Raw genomic sequence first — 16,829 nt, forward strand, 5'->3', positions numbered from 1 at the left:
AGAAGCGGCTCAGCAATACGCAGAGCGCTGCTGAACTCTTTCTGCAGCTCAGGATATTCAGGTAAAGCAGCGCTAATTGTGGTCCTCTTTTCAGCACCAGGCTACTGTTTGCAGTGGTTCAGCCCTGTAGACTGGGGGCAAGAATGTCTGAGGGGGACAGGGCAGATAACTGATTTTAATTTGCCAGTCTGGTGTGAGTCAAAGTACTGGAGAAGTCGGCTGGTCTAGCTGAGTCAAATGAAGGACGCTCAACATGAACACATGGAGGAGAAACACTGGGAAGAGGAAAACTATTTAAGTTAAAGAATAAAGTTTATCCCATGAAAAAATGGCTACTCAGACCCTTCGGGCTGGAAATTAATGACAGCTTCTAACCATCAAAGGAGTGATGTTTTGAAACGAGTTCCCAATAACAGTAATACAGGATCTTATCTAATCAGTCTTTGCCTTTGAGATATCGTGGTAGGAATACTGAAAAAGCGAGAAAGACTACCTGGTTCTGCTGACTGCACTTCCAGCTGGGCACCTCCTCTTTCTCATAACCTCACATGCATTTAGTCAAGCCAAAGACATGACTGTTATGGCTGTGCACTGCACAGCATGTCTACAGCATGTGCAATAAGCGCTGAAGAGGGGGAAGGACTGGGCATCTCCATGTTCTCCACCTTATTCCCAAATCTCAGATCTCTCTGAAGTAGAGGTCAATACTATTACAAAACTGGAATTTACGAAGTCCTGGGCGTATCAGCATAAAAGATCAAATTCAGACACTTCTTTTGAACTGTACGACAGCTAAGAGTTTCAAGCTACCAGAAACTTGTGGCATCTCCTCAATTCACAGATTAACTATAAGCCCCGGAAGTGTATGTGTGTGTTAAATAGCAGCTTTAAGCCACATCTCTCATCAAGGAGGCACTAATAAGGCACTCAGCGCACCAACCATAGCATGAATTAGACAGTAAAGTGTACCTGTCATGACAAGAGGTATCCTAATCTCTCAAAGAAAGAAACCAGAAATCACAGCCAAACACCCTGGAAACTTTGGAATTAGGCACAGGTTTCAAACAGCTCAAACGTAACACATGAAAGCACTAGTGCTGCATTGATTTTGGAAATTAACAGCAAGAATTGTGGTTACTTGCTGCTTTGAACTTTTCTACAGGGTCCAGTTCATCGGCAAGCCCCTATCCTGCTCGGCTATGGCATCAGCAGCGCTGCAGGAAGATGCATTCGTACCATGCGGAGGGGCACTGTGAGGAGGTCCCCAAGCAACTTCAAGCCTAGCTAGCAGAGGAGGTTATAAAAATAGCAACAAAAGCAATACGGCTATATTTAAACTCGTGAGCCAGTTATGTCACAAAAGCCCATTCTGTGCAAGTTTCTTTGGAGGGGCTCTATAGGCCTTCATGTGGATGTCTGCAGAAACACTAACCAGAAAACAGCGATCTGAAACCAGGAAAAAATTATGCTGAGAAGTAGCGCGTGAAGATCTCCCAAGAGCTGATAGCCCTGGAGACTAGCAGCCCTGCCGAACCCGCGGGAACTGATAAACTCAGAACGCTAAGAACCTGAGAAAGCTGTGCAAGGACGGGAGCACAGTGAAGTATCAAGGTTACGCTGGGGTTGTATAACTTGGACCACATCCAAGAAAGCGGTGGCTCCTACGTATCGACAAGAGCTACAGGATTACGTACATACATACTAGGGTGTTTAGTTTGGACCTTTGTTTTTTTTTTTTTTAAATGCATGTATATATTTGTACACAACTATCTGATGAAAGAAGTACTCCCTCAGTGACCTTCCAAAAACCTGTACTGAAGGTCCTGGCATGTCAGTATGATTCTCTAAGTAACAGTAAATTGCTGCTGCTCTGAACAGGTAACTATGAATGACTGCGTGGTGAGGGTACTGTGCCTATGGTTATTTGCCAGTAATAGTAACAGCTCGATACTACTAATAGCAACAGTTTAATGAATAAAAGTTGTTCTAACAAACACTGGCTGTGATCTCTGTCTCCTCCTGACTTGATTCCCTATCAGGGAAACAACTAGCCTCATTCATGCTAGAAATGCTTAATTGTTCCCCAAATTAGCCTGGTCAGCAAGACCTTGAAGATTCACTGTAGCCCGTTGCAAAGTGCAGTACAGACAAGAGTCTCCCTGTGTGCAAATACATCAATAGGCTGGGAAAGGGAGTAAAATACCAGCAGGACTGAAAAAATGGAAACAGAGAAACTATCTTCACAGGGCCTGTTAACAAGGAACCCATTCAACATGCCGTCAGAAACACTTTGAGTTGTACATCTCTCACCCACACCCGCTTTACATAGCAGCCATACAGCGTCCTTGTGGGTGGTGGAGATCACAGCTGTGAGCAGCAGAGAACCAAAGTACAGTTGCAGCAACAACAACAGAAGTCAGTATGACTAATCAGAACATGGCTTGGGATATTAGTCTGGCTGCAGACAATGATAAGTCCCTACTTGACAGCACAGCAGTCTCCTAAAGAGATTACCGTCTCCAGGAATGCAATATAATCGCTGAACTAAAATCTGGATTTAAGAGAAGAAATTTAAAAGCAAATAAACCTGAGTTGCACTGGCTGGACGTATTCCTTGCGAAATCGCTTAAGGTCTGCGCTGATGGGCTGCTCTCCTTTCTCGATTGCCAGCCTGTCTGCTTCGGTAGGCTCAGGCTCTGGGATTTCAAACCTATGAACACAAGCACCAGAAAACTGATGGCAATTAAGATACAAGACAAACCCTTTATGTAGGACATGAAGAGCAATTTTATTTAAAGAAATTCAGTGCAGTGCAACTCAAGCACTCATCTGGTATCCAGTCTGCCTGGAATTCCCTCTTCCCCTAGCTACGTGCTGCTAACACACCCAGCTCTCACTCTGATAATTCCCTAGCTTTCTGGTCATCACAAGATGTCTAGACTAGGATATAAGGTTTTTAACTACCTGCTAGCTTGATTAAGTGAAGATTAGAAGAAAGCTTAAGAGCAGCTTTATCACACTGTATTAACATGTTGTTTACAGTAAGAGTCTGTGCCTTTCAAACAAACTGCTTAGAACACTTCAGTACACTCAAACGTAAGCAGTCCAAACCACTGCTGAGGCACACTGACTTCTCTACCTGATAAGGAATTCAGGTGCTAATTTAACAAACTGGAAAAAAGGAAGCTTGCATTAAAAACTGGCATCGCTGTTGCCCTTTTAAGAAATTACTGTTTTATGCACTTCGCTGTTTTTCCTGTTTGCTAAATGTATTCCACGTGGCACTGAGAACACGAGCAGAAAAGGAACAGGTAAATGAACGCAAAGCCTTTTTCAGCGTCTTCAGAAAGGATAACCACAGCTTACCTTTCAATCAGTAAGCTCAGCAGTTCCTGGGGCTTGCAAAAGGAGCGATATGTGGTAAGGAAAGTACGTACAAAATTTGGATCTGTAAAGACAGAGTAAGAAAATAATGGAGGTTTAAAATCTAATCTGAAAATATCAGGAAAAAAAATACATGCCCACACAGGAAAAGTTTAAAGTGCAGAAAATACACTGAAATTGTAAGTCAAGCACCGTGGTTTAGAAAATACCCGAACTGATACTGCTTGTGAAATTTTCATTTAGCCCTTTGATACAATTCCCCTGTAAAAGTATTCAGCTGCACATTCTCTCAAAAACTGTCTCAGTCTTGGCATGTGGAATGGCTTACACTCACTGCCCAGGCAGCTATTCAGTGCTTTCATAAAGACAAGGAAAACCGAGTAGAACTAGGCTGTCCACTGTCTTGACATCAAAAATACCTATACCACCCCGACAAAACATTTGTCTTACCTGTTCTTAAAAAACCTCCCCAGCAGAGCCTGCACGCCTCCCCCGGCCACGCCGCTGCAGCACACAACTGCCCTCGGCAGAGCAGGCAAAGCAGTACGGGCAGCAGAGGCCTTACAAAGCAAATACCTGCAGCACCTCCAGACGGGGCATCTCCAGAAGCCACCACACCTGCCTCCTGCCTTCTCGCTGCTGCAGGAGGTGTGTTACCACCGGGCGCAGCCGTCTGCAAGCCACGACAATTCTCAGCCCGGTGTCAATCCACCTTCCCTGGCATTTCAGCTGAGGCCAACGTGTGTTTTCATCGGCCCGCTGCTAGCTTAGAAGCATACATCTATTACGACCTTGTTTATCAAAGGTATTAAGTGCACTTTATATCACACTCCAAGCATAGTTTTCCATGCTGCAAGAGCACTCCCATCAGTCAAACCCCTCTGCAGCAAGCTGCACAAGCAGGAATGTTAAGTGCAGTGGCCATCTGCTAAAAAACTCCGTCAAATTGACCAGCACCACAAAACAGAGTCAAGGAGAGAACCCAGTCCTCCAATACAGCACTCACATGCTACAACCACAAACATTTCTCCTCTTGCTCTACAGTTCCATGCCTCATTTGAAGCCTGGGCAAAAAATTACAACCCCCAAACAGACAATCTTGACTCAGCCCTGGCCACTGAGGAAGGTGGCACAGCACGCAGACACTAGGGAATAAAAGACTACGGACGTGCCTGCCTGAAAAGAAACCAACAATCCACAACAAAACACAAATTAAATGCTTAATTATGCACAGTTCCACCATTTTCCTTTAGTTTCTTTCAATTCCCCTCTTGGGGAGTATCCTAGGTTGTGAATAAGCAGGCTGACAGACAAATCACTTCAGTGTGAGCCTCAAAGGGTCATCATCATCTGGCCCTAATCCTTCCATGCCTGCTGCAGACCCCCCACGTGGCTACCAGCGGCAGCAAGCTGCTAGCCTGTGGCCGCAGCGGCTGCCTGAGCTGCTTGGGAGCAAATGAACGGTGAAATACAGGAAAACCAGGCCTAGAGAAATGCTCGTACAGATGTTCACTAAAAGCATGGATTTGGGGTTGTTGGGTGTTTCTTTTTACTCACTGTCCTATAAATCATCTTGAATCTGTCAGCGTTAAGTGCAGGCAACTTACACTAGCAGTCATCAACATGCAGTCAATTAATTTCTTCTAAGAAGCACCCAGAAGATTAGGAGAGACACTTCTTTTAAGCAGGCTTAAATTCCCTGCAAAGGCTCAACGTTTTTAAGGGAGCCTATTTAGGAATGTGCTTGCAAGCTAGAAGTAATGGTGCTCTCGTTCTGTGCTGCTGAGTTTGCGCCCTAGTCCTGGACTGGCCTGTTCTGCCTCTACGTCACATCTACAGTCACTCGTCAGTATTATTTATGGTACTTTTAAAAGAAAAATCTTCCTCTTACCACTGAACAGGCGGGCACGTTCTCTCTGCTCTGCAGACAAGATCTGCAATTCTCTTAGAATGGGGACTGCTACTCTGCTTTCGGACCTGTGTAGGTGCCTTTATGTTATTTTTTTAGACTATTTTTGTAAATAAACACTCTCAACACAATGGAAAATACAAGCAATGTGCTTCTAATAGCGGCTTACAAGCTAAACTCAAGAGATTAACAACTCTGCATCTGCTGCCTCCCATGGTATCCTGGTATCAACTGGCAAGTTCTTTCACACGACAGAAGTTCTACAAACAACCTGTGCTGGAACAAACCTGCTTCAAACAATCTGAAACTAATGCAAACATACAAAAACGTATTGTTACATAAATACAAAGATAAAGCACCATCAGGACCTGCTAGGAGTCCCTCCGCGTGCTGTTAGTTATTGAAATGCCCTTGCGGAGGCAGACGGACAGGGTTTGTTAGTCTTGGCTCCAAACGCTGTTTGGGAAAAAGCACACAGAAACCCAAGAGGACAATGCTTTCACTGAAGATTCCCAAAGCCAAAGCGGCAAGTACTTGTGCTATAAAACCCTCGCAAGTTACACTATCAAACTAATAGTCAGATGCACCAGTTCGCTCTGAGAGAGAGAGATGCCTTAACGTGCCACAGAAACCCACCATGTCTTTGAACTGGCTGAGGTGGGAGGCACAGATATCACGAGCTATGGGTTACTTGCATGGTAACAAGGAGCTTCGACGCTGAATTTCAGTGTGTGACCAGTGAGAAATTCTGTATCTTCCTTTTCTTTCTTTCTTTAAGATATACAGCTCAAGACAATCTAGCTCTAGCTGTTACAATAGCATGCACGTTTTTAAAGATCTCTCAATCATTTTCAGCAGTGTTAGTACTTCACATAATTACAAGTTTTATTTCTGTGGCTTTAAAATAGCGTTTCACAGGAAAGTCTGAAGAATTGATTGGGATTCGCATCCTTTTCTACTCAGGGACTTCAGGAAGTGGCAGGCTAAGGCTTAACAGAAATAACCACCAGCATTTCTCCTCCTCCACACAGCATGCAACACTGCTGCTTTAGCCACGACGGTCTTGGAAGAAGAATGAAGCAAAGGTTTAACAGAAAGCATCGGTAGCTCCTATTAGACCACTGACACACTGCGGGAGGGGGGGGCTTGCGTGCCTGAAGTCTTCTTATAGCTTTGCCAGCAAAGCTATCTGATTTAATAAGATACCGGTTATTTCTGCAAACCTCACTTTACATTTAACTATATGCAGGGGAAAAAAAGAAAGAGAAGAAAAAAAAAAAGAAAAAAAAGAAAAAAAAAGGACTAAATTAATCACCCATACAAGCACCGCCTTAAAAAACACATATAGAGCAAATGTTCAGGGTACCTGCATACATATGGTATGTTAACCTTTCGATTAATTTCACAACCGTTCCTCCTTTGATGATAGGAATTCCATTCCTGCTTTGCAAGTTGTCCTCAAAAACAATGTTATCCTCAGAGTCTTCCACTACAAAACGATACACGCTTGGGCTGGGCAACCTCAGGGGCTGTTCGTTTTCTTCTTGCAGTAACACTGAATCAAGCATCCTATCCAGAGTACTCCGATACTGGAGGGAAATCAGAGCAGCCATCCAATTACTCTTCTCTTCAGCAGACTTGGCAGCAAAGAGTATACTGTTTTCATCTTTAGACAGCAGTTCAAAAGCATGTTTATATTCAGATGTGTCATCCTTATCAATAATCTGTATTTTTCTCATGATAATTTTTTCCTTCAGTCTATACTCCGCATTGCTGTAACCGGGCAGCCGTGACTGGCCGTGATTAGTTTTACAGCTGATCATTAAACCATCAAAGAGAAAGATGTGGCGTTCATGTTTGGCTCCTATTTTTGTCAAGGTGCCTTCCATTATGAATTCATTACAGCACTGCCCAATATCTTTGCCTTCCCAGCCATCAATATTTTTCTGGATTTCATTCATTTTCTTGATGGCCAAGTGTTTGCTTCTTATTTGTCGGTTATAGAAGCGACAGACTGGCTCCCTTGAACGAATAAAAGAAAAAGTCACGATGGGCACATTCCATGTTTGCCATCCCAAGAGACCAAAGTAAAATCAACTAAATTAATTGTTTATCATTCTTTCTTTCCCCTAAACGCCCTAATCAAGTTTATTGTTCCAAATAAACTACGTGCACTGTTTTGGCAAGTGAGAGAATAAGATATTGACATTATTTATAGAAATGACTGTGAAAGTTTGGGCTGCTATTCCATCTACAATGAAAATGGGCATAAAGACATGCCTTGAACAGGAAACACACACACTAACTAGTAAAAAAAAAAAAAAAGACAATTCCTTCCACATAATTGATTTCTTTCTCTGTCAACTTTGGAAAACCAGTGTAGTTTTGTGGATTATTACCCAGGCCGACGTCTTGGGGAGTGTTTGCTGTAAATGCGCTCCATGCTGCACTGGAGGTTCAGAAGAGCAGTAATGGCTTGTTTTAAGCACTCCCGATCCTCTTCATCTTCACTGCATTCCTGCAGTTGCTATAACATAATAAACAGTTTTCTTTCAGATTTGTCTAAATTATAGAAGGGTAGGAAGGCTGACAAACATTCTTACAGTGTTTTCCACAGCACTCAGTGAAATCAATGACTTCAAGCCAATCAAAGAGTAATTCCTAGTAGCGCGCTCAAAACTAGCTATGCGTGTAACTACAACACATTTGTCAGATACTCGGGAACACTCTGTACATATGCAAAAGCAGAGAGCAGGTGGGAGTTTAGAAAGACAACCCTTTTCTTACCGAGTGCCAATACTAACTGTCGGAGACTTTTTTTCTGTTATCTTTTCAACAACGTCCTAATTTGCAACTGACAACGATTTTGTTAAGCAGTTTGGAGGTTTGAAGCAGTCAAGGATGAAATGCTGTTTTATGTAACCACATGTAATATTCCTTCAATAAGGCAATCCCAACATTTCAGAGCACATTTAAATCACAGAACGACCAAGATTCACTCTCTTCTTACTGTTCTGAACTCGGCCATCTTCAGCAAATTCATCTATTTCAAGAAGAAGCACCAACTTTGTCTGGCAAACTCTACCATACCAAATAAAGTCTGAAATTCAAGATTTACTTCTAATTGTAAAATGTAAACACAGTGAAAATCAGCATGAAGAGTAGATCTGTCTTTGCCACTAGGCAAAAACTTCTCGTATTTGGCAGTTTAACAAGCTTTCGTATCATCTCTATACACTCAACAGCAGTACGGTTTGAGAAAAGCCTGTTTACAGAATTCCTCTTTTTGGTTAAGGTCATCACTCCTAAAACACTACTGCTCTAAGTAAGAGAGATTTTTCTTTTTAACCCCTTTCATGTTCAAGATTGTATGAATTTTTTAAAGAAAACTCAGGCAAACTGATTTGCTGGGCAATATCAAGACACTATGCCATGCAGCTCTGGGTAAGTTCTGTTTTACCTGCATACTTCGAGAGAACTCTTACTTACAATCACTCAGCATGGCAGAAGCCTTCTTTTCCTTTCCCTACTATGTTCCCTCAGCAAGGATATGTAGCTTTCTCTAAAAGTAATTGAGAGAACAGGATTTGACCAGATGGGTCCACTCTCTTCATATAATTTAAATCACTAAATTTTTTATTTTTCACATGCCCAAACAGCCTTCATCTTGCATATTAGAGAAATGAGAGTTTCATGGCGAAAAATTTCTGGGAAGTTTATGAGCTGGGGAACAGTACAGGGAAGGGAAAAAAATAAGATGTCAGTCTCTGTGGAAACCCTTTTTTTCCTTTTGTATCTGCCACAGAAATGCAAAGAACATAAAAATGGCTTGAAAAGTGCACTATCCTAAAAGTGGGGAAAGCTATTGAGCCTGATAAAATACTCTTCCTCCTCCCATGTCCCGAGCACAATTTTTTGCATACCCTTTCTGAAGTGAGAGCTTTGGGAGTTAACAGATGTCAAATGGCATACTTTGCTTTTATTGTTGTTGGTCTTGAAAAAACCCCACTTGTCTAGTAATCTAATCCATTTCTACACCGTAACAAATAGATTCCTGAACATCAGGCAGACTACCTGAAGCTCATTCTCTGTAATCACTTGACCAACATCTGCTTTTCCAAATGCCTGTTCTTATCGAGCATCTTTCTGACTAAACAGATTTAAAAAGTGCAATATTTGCTAGACAGAGAAAATACGTAAATCTACAGGAAAAGGGAAAAAGGGCTCCTGCTTCTATCAGATATATTTAAGAATACCAGACAAATTGAGAGTATTAACTATTCAATTTTTTATTATATAGAAAACTGAGAGAAAACAGTAATGAAGCATGTAACAGTAATGAAGCATGGTATTCATTAAAGAAATAATGCCATGATGATCCTGTAGCATACTGGCCAGGGTTTCTGTCTCTGTCACCAATTAGGTAACAGTGGAAAAGATCAAAAGGCAGAATTTCATATACTTTGGGTTGCCTGATAACTACATAGTGAGTCACATGCATGAATTAGGGGCAATCTCCCAAAGAAGGGAGGCTGTATACTCTATAGTCAATAAAGGAAAGCCATCTTGGACTTGAGCACAGACTTGAACTGCTGATTTTCAGGATTTTAAAGATTCATCTATCTCGCACCTAGTTCAGGACTTGGATAGATTATGTGACCCCTCGCGTCCTTCCCACTGCATTTACTGAGTAATGTTTCCTGGAACTCTTGTATTGACAGACGTTTATGAAAACATTACTGGAGCTTGAAAGACTGATGAAACACCGAGCGCTTCTCTACGCTGCCAGCATTCAGGTGTCTTTCCTCCCAGGTGTCAAGCACAGTGATTTGAAACACAGAATGCTCTGATAATTAATTAAAGATGTCACAGTCAGAACGCATTTGTTACCTGTTTGCAAGAGCTAACATTTTGTGATCACTACCAGGTATTTTTCTTCAAGACATTTCCTTACTGTGACTTCCTTCAACCTCCGCTACAATTGCCCGTTGCGAAACAATGCAAGGTAAGGTTTGTCTTCTGTCATTGCTTGAACAAGCAATCAACGTCATTAAAGAAAAGTGACAGCAGGGTGTTCAAAGGCTATTTCCTGGAGTATTTCTGGAGAATAGAGACCTCTCTACTGCTGCTACCCAAGAGCAGAAAAACCGGAGGAATTCGATATGGAAAGGACTATGAAAGGACTCTGATGCAGATTTTGCATGAAACGGCTGCACATACAGGCTTTTGCGAAGGAGAAAGTTGTTCTGCCTGAAAGAATTTTCAAGCTTTTCAAACTTTAATTTCATCCACTTTAGTTTCCCTGTTTTGCAAAAGAGCAAACACCAGGGCCTGCACTTCTGTAAATCATTCATTATTTTATTTACCTCCCAATTCAGTAGCTTTGGGGTTTTTCGGTTGTTTTTTTTTTTTTGAGACTGTTGCTCCTAAGGAAAGCTAGTGAACTTAGCTTTTCTCTCTGCTGAAGCCAGGAAAATAGTGTATGTGAGTATTTGTTCCTTTTCTGCTTCCTTTTTTGCCAGTTCTTTTTCAACCAAGGTTCCTAGAGCCAAATACAATGGCAACAGAGAAGCAGTCACCCATACTTTATAACATACTAATACTGTTGAATAAATGCTTTCTCTGTCCCTAAAAACACTCTGTTTTTTAAGAATCACTGCTGTAGATTTAGGATGTCTTCAAAATACAACATGAATTTCAGATTTTAAACCTGCAACTGCAGTGATCACAACAAAAGGTTCAGTAATTATGATTACTTGTACACTTTGGATAAAGGTCAAATTTCATCATTTTCACTACCAGAATTCCCTAGCTAAAAAACAAAACAAAACAACAAACCGTTGACTAATTACCTTTCATGCAGAATTCTGTTGTTTTGTAATGAAGGTAAAAACAACTAAAAGAAACAATAAAACTTTTTCTACTACCTCCAGATTATTCCTCAAAGACCTGAGGCAATTTTAAGAACGTGCATTTATAAGCTGATCCCATCGATATTAGCCAGAGATATGAGCAGACTCAGAGCCTCCCATGAGACAGAAAACTCTTACAGCATTGCAAATTTAAGACAGGCTATCAAAAATGAATTGTCTTCTCTGTGCACTGGTTTAAAACAGAAATAGTAACCACCCTTTCCTGTCACTGAAGAAAAAGCTAACAAGTTTGTATGCTAAGCATTTAATCTTAAATTTGAAAACAAATTACAAAACACTTAAAACAAAACACTGACTGGTAAGACATGCATGTTATCATTTCCCTGAATAGCCGGCAAACACCACAGAGCTTGTAAAATCAGGTAAATGCTTCGATCCTCCCAAAGCTGGGGCTCATGATTTCAGTCTTTAATTTCATACCGAGGCACTCTCATTCCCAGCTTTAAGACACAATGGGTCAAACATTAGCCTGACCTTCAGCATAATACAGGTCACTGAACTAATTGTGTCACTGAAACATGAAAGAACGACATTTTAAGAAGTTCCAGAGACTTATCATATGCAACTGACCCTTACGGAAAGGGAAGTTGCACTATTTTGAAAAGGAGATGTAGTTACGAAGCTGTAAGTGTTCACAGCAAGGCTCGCAGAACTGCGCTGTGCTTCTGCTGTCAACCTTTAGTCCTTTGCTCTGTGTTTATTTTCTTTCTGAAGCTCTCCTCATAGAAACACAAGTTTTATGAAAGCAAATATTAAAACTATGGGAATTTAAATTTTCTGTTCTCAATATAGATGGAGCAGTAATCTGCATAAAAGTTCACTGCCAGTTACAGAGGGATTTTTTTTTAAGCTTTGTTAACTTTTTTCTAAGCTGAGTATCAACAAAAACACTTGCAGATTTAAAATTTGTTGAAGTCACTTGGATTTAAAACTTTCTACCTGATACTGGTAAATCCATACATGGCAGACGTCTGGTTCATGGCTCACATTAAATGACCAGTATTTTGGAGGGTAAACAAAAAAGAATACATGTTAGGTATTAATCACAAACCTAGCCTTAAGCCAACTGTTATTTTTTCTGCTATGAGTTTCTTTACTTTTGAGAAGATTTTACATTGCATTACAGATGTTCTAAGTTGCAAAGTTTCCTATTCCTCCTTCATTCAAATAAATCCTCTGAAATACGAAGGCAGACCATAGAACAGTTAGAGCTGCACAACACTGCTAATATTGCTTTTTACATTGAGAACTTTTTAAAAAAAAAGTTTAATTTCTGAAGCTATTAACGAAATGTCAGCTATAGCCACAGGATATTTCATCCATTTAATCTGAGTATATCCCATTTAGTTAATAATTCACTTAACCTTATTCGTATTACAAACTTTCCCAACACAATAGGGCAAACAGAAACTTCCTTTTTTACATTATCCTCAACTACTTCAAAAAGCTCTGACCTAAGTATTTTTCAAGATACTACATTTTCTACAGCAAGGGTGCTTTTTCTTATTCAAGAATGATTATTATAGATCTCAGATGTTAAATTTCTGCTGACTGCTAGCCTCTGATCTCATAACTCACTGCAGAAACATTTGCTTGTAAGCAAAAAAGATACATGCTTAGTTACTTTTTGGCTTTTAGCTGTTATACCCAGGGGAAATATCTACTGATGTGAACTACCTTGCACATCAGAATAAAATACGCGCAAGTGATATGTGGTCGGACCAAGCAAGGCTATGCTAATTTAAGTAATGCCTTTATAGGCAGAACAGCTCATACAGACTGGATGCCAATGTAAATAATTTGTGTGGTAAGACCCCCAAAACACATCCTAGAGGAATAATTTTTTATCAGCTAAATCAGAATTCCATAACGCCTGCATATTTCCTCAATACCATTTCTTGGAAGATACAAAATAAGAAAGTATTATCGCTTATTTTCATCCTTCCTTATCATGGAGAAAGTGTGGTACACCATGAAAAATGCTATTTTTTGCAGTATCTCTTCAGTTTAGGACTAAAGACAAACAGTTTAACATTAAGAACAGATTATTCCTTGCTGAAAGGAAGTGCTCCCCACCACCCCAGCCCCACTAAGATCAGCTGACCTACAACTGTAGTGTGACTTGGCACTGAGAATTCTTTTCTGAATCATGCTTAGCTTTTACTGAATGGGCATAAAATGCAGAACTCAAGGAAAGACGGAATTAAAATATATGTGTATTACATTTTAAACTATATTAGAACTCACATTCAATAAAGGTTTAACTGAATAAAATATATAACTACTTCCAAGCATTCGTAACAGAACAAGAGGTGCTTTTGATGATTTTTCACATGAATTTACTTTTCAGACATACCCTGATGTCGAATTAATGTCTGTTATACCTTTCGATTTTCAGTAGCAGTAAGTAAAATCTAATTGCCTATCTAAAAGCTCAGATTGTCCACATAAAGAAAGGTTTTTAGCAGGAAGGCAGACTGTGGCTTCACTTACCTGTAGTAACTCAAAGTAGTGCAAACAATGATAGACTGGGATGAGCATGAGTCGTGGGAGGACGTATCGTACAGCTTCTTTAAACCCTTCAGCAGTAGACTTAAAAGGAAAAACAAACAGGATTACTTCCAGTGACATACTCAAAACAGGGCTGGACAAAGCCCTGAGCACCCTGGTCACATTCTGAAGTTAGCCCTGCTTAGAGCAAGATGCTTGGGCTAACAGATCCAGGGCGTCACGATCTACATCACTCTATGCTTACAAGCAAGGAATTTTGCAGAATCACCTGTCTAATGAGACTCCCTGAAAACTCAGAGACAAAAAATGCTCTGACATCAAGCAACAGAACCTGTGAACACCCTTTTGCAGGTAATGCAAGCACTTTTTTCTATCAGCAGCTTAGGGTGGATTTTAACGCACGCTCACTAGCAAGCCCACCGCTCTGAGAACCCCCACAAATGCTGGCACAATCTTGCTGTTTAAAGAGGTAACCAGCCGAATGGTTTACATTTTTGCCAGAAGCAGCAAACCAAGTATGTCAGACAGATGACCAAGTTAACCACAATTCTTTTTATAAGAACCCTTTAGTACACAAGATGGTCATATCGCAATCCTTAGATACCTTTATATCTCAGCAGTTTGCAGCACTCAATAACAGTTCAAGGTGACAACACCTAAAAATAACGCACTATCTATGGCTAAGCTGCCCCCGTGATTCCAGACACATCCCAGAATGCAGAACAATGTTCATACCCACTTCCAAAACAACATGTTTCACTGTGGGCCACAGTTTGCTGCAGAATTTAAAGAAAACACTGGAATGTTCAGGAACAGCCAGGACTCCTATACTTGCCACCAACTTCCCTCTAATTATCCCTCCTCTGAATTAGGTATGCTGTGCTTCCATTTATATCCAATATACCGCAGAAATATGGTGTATCATCACTGAAGACATTAATGTTAGTATCTCCCCTTCCTCAGAAGCTGAGATATCACAAGTTTATGAGTTAGAAAATGCATCAGAAATCCTTTCCCATTCCCAGCAGTTAACTAACACAGTAATTCACGTTGCAAGACGAGGAGACATTTTCCAGCTGACGGTGAAATCCTTGCCCTCTTCCATACCAAACAGAAACCTAATTACCTGATCTCCATTTTGGAAATGAGCCCCCCCCCCGTTTAAAAGTTCTGGACGCATCTCTTTGCAATTGCCAGAGACAGCTCCTACATGTCCACAGCCTGGAGCCTGGATCTCTGCCTTTACTTCAGAGCTTGGGGAAGGGTGGAGGAACGTTCCTAGGAAAGCCCAAACCTTCCTATGGCAAGGAGAGTCAGAGAGGAGTCCAGATTCACTGTCAAATAACTCGATTACCAATTTAATCTGGAATATGGTTTGGAGCTTTAAATTTGCTAGGGAGATGGATAGAGGGCCTTACTTCATTCACCAAGTAATATTTCAGAGCAAGATGAGGCAGCTTACCAAGCACTCAGAGCTGGAAAGACTCTGAAGAAGAGGAATTTGGGCTCTCAGAGATGCAGGTCCCAGTAAACTGTACAAACTAAGTGCTACTGTAACGGGTTTAGCTGGGAGCCCGTGATTGAATGCACACCCTGCAGCTTCTCTAAGTACACTACTGAACACAAGCTCAGCTTGCTTCTGAACAGCAGCAACCTTTAATAGATTTGCCAAGTTGGCAGAGATTAAAAATAAAAAATAATAATGAAAAAATCATCACAGACGATCTTGCTGGACAGTCCTATTAAAGAAATGATTTCTGCAGTTTTCTTGGAAAAACTGTCAGCCCCAATCTCAATGCCAAACATGGGGACCTGGGATATGCAAGGAAGAAAATGCAAATGCTGCTCCTTGATGCCTGTGCTTGATGTTAAAAGGCAAAACAGAAAATAGAAACAGCAGGTATGAAAGGTTACCCCCTCTATTCAAAACCAAGAGAATCCAAACCTTCAAAACCTGAGAACCAAATCAATTCAGTATTTCTCATTTGCGCTTACCTGAAAGTGAAGGGCAACAGCAGGTTTTGCCATTAAGTTATTAAAATGCTCATGAAATTGTGGAGAGAGAATATCCTGGGACAAGGTCTCATATGGATCAAAGGCTTGCTCCTAAATAAAGGCAGAGAATTATATACATACAAGAAGAATGCAACATACTTCTGGCCCTGTTGGCACAATTCTTTCTGTGAATACGCTGACAGACATGTAGAACTTTTCAAAAGATCCATTTTGCAAAACAAAAATATTCATTAAGCCACACATCTCTTTTACTGCTAAATTGTAAATGTACAAAACATTTTCTCAGCATTTGTCAATCTTACCATACTTATCACAAATACAAACAGTTTTACTGAAACAGTGGGAACCACTAAGAGTTCTTGCTTTCAGTCCACCCACGTTTCACAAAGAACGGTTAATTTACCTCCCCTCTGTCAGTAAGAAACAACAATTTGGAAAGAAGTGAAGGTAAAGCGACAATTCAGATGAACTTTGGACATTGTCACAAGGAGGCATTGTTGTACCACCTCCATTTCAGAATACATCGCTTAAGGACTGTTAAGGCCTGTTGTAAACACCAGTCTTCTGCACACTCCTCTGGCCATGTTGTAAAGCTGGGAAAATATCTCACTGGCACAAAGTAACAAGCCTGCAAGAGTCTCAGGGTAAAGTCCCCTAAGAGCGGTGAAATGAGTTTTGGGGGGCTAACCCTGTTTGGCCCGTAGAAAAGCATGTATTTGGCTCTTGGGAAAAGGATGGAGAAGCAAGAGTAGGTTGAGCAGTAGGTCCAAAAGATTACTAGAAAACAAGAGAGATCTTAAGGGAGTTCAAATACAGTCCCACCAATTCCAACACAGTATAGTCAGGATGTGATAAAATAAAGCCTCCAAAAAGGTGAGGCCTCCATAGCTTCCGGATGGAAGATGATCTCCACGAGCCATGGGATACACTCAGGAGTCTGCGCAGGGTGACACCGAGGATGCAGGATGACCCCGGCAGTTCCAGGTGCAGAAATCACGACTCTGGACGGGGCACCTGGCTGCGATTCTGGAATACCAACTGCAGCAGGATGGGACGAAAGCCTGACTTGACATGAA

The 16,829-nt window shown here is 41.1% G+C and overlaps 1 protein-coding gene across 2 annotated transcripts in view; it reads right to left on the reverse strand.

The window, feature by feature from the left end:
* Positions 1 to 16,829, reverse strand: part of SOS2 (SOS Ras/Rho guanine nucleotide exchange factor 2) — a 53,370-nt gene that overhangs the window by 14,176 nt on the left and 22,365 nt on the right. For both annotated transcript variants that reach the window (XM_040558263.1, XM_040558264.1), the window contains exons 8-13: positions 15,733 to 15,843; positions 13,720 to 13,818; positions 7,693 to 7,820; positions 6,660 to 7,315; positions 3,367 to 3,448; positions 2,588 to 2,710 (exon numbers count right to left, since the gene is read on the reverse strand). In XM_040558263.1, coding sequence (XP_040414197.1) covers positions 2,588 to 2,710; positions 3,367 to 3,448; positions 6,660 to 7,315; positions 7,693 to 7,820; positions 13,720 to 13,818; positions 15,733 to 15,843 — 1,199 coding nt within the window. The remainder of the gene's footprint in view (positions 1 to 2,587; positions 2,711 to 3,366; positions 3,449 to 6,659; positions 7,316 to 7,692; positions 7,821 to 13,719; positions 13,819 to 15,732; positions 15,844 to 16,829) is intronic.

This window comes from Cygnus olor, chromosome 5 (genome assembly GCF_009769625.2).
Source record: "Cygnus olor isolate bCygOlo1 chromosome 5, bCygOlo1.pri.v2, whole genome shotgun sequence".
NCBI lineage: Eukaryota > Metazoa > Chordata > Aves > Anseriformes > Anatidae > Cygnus > Cygnus olor.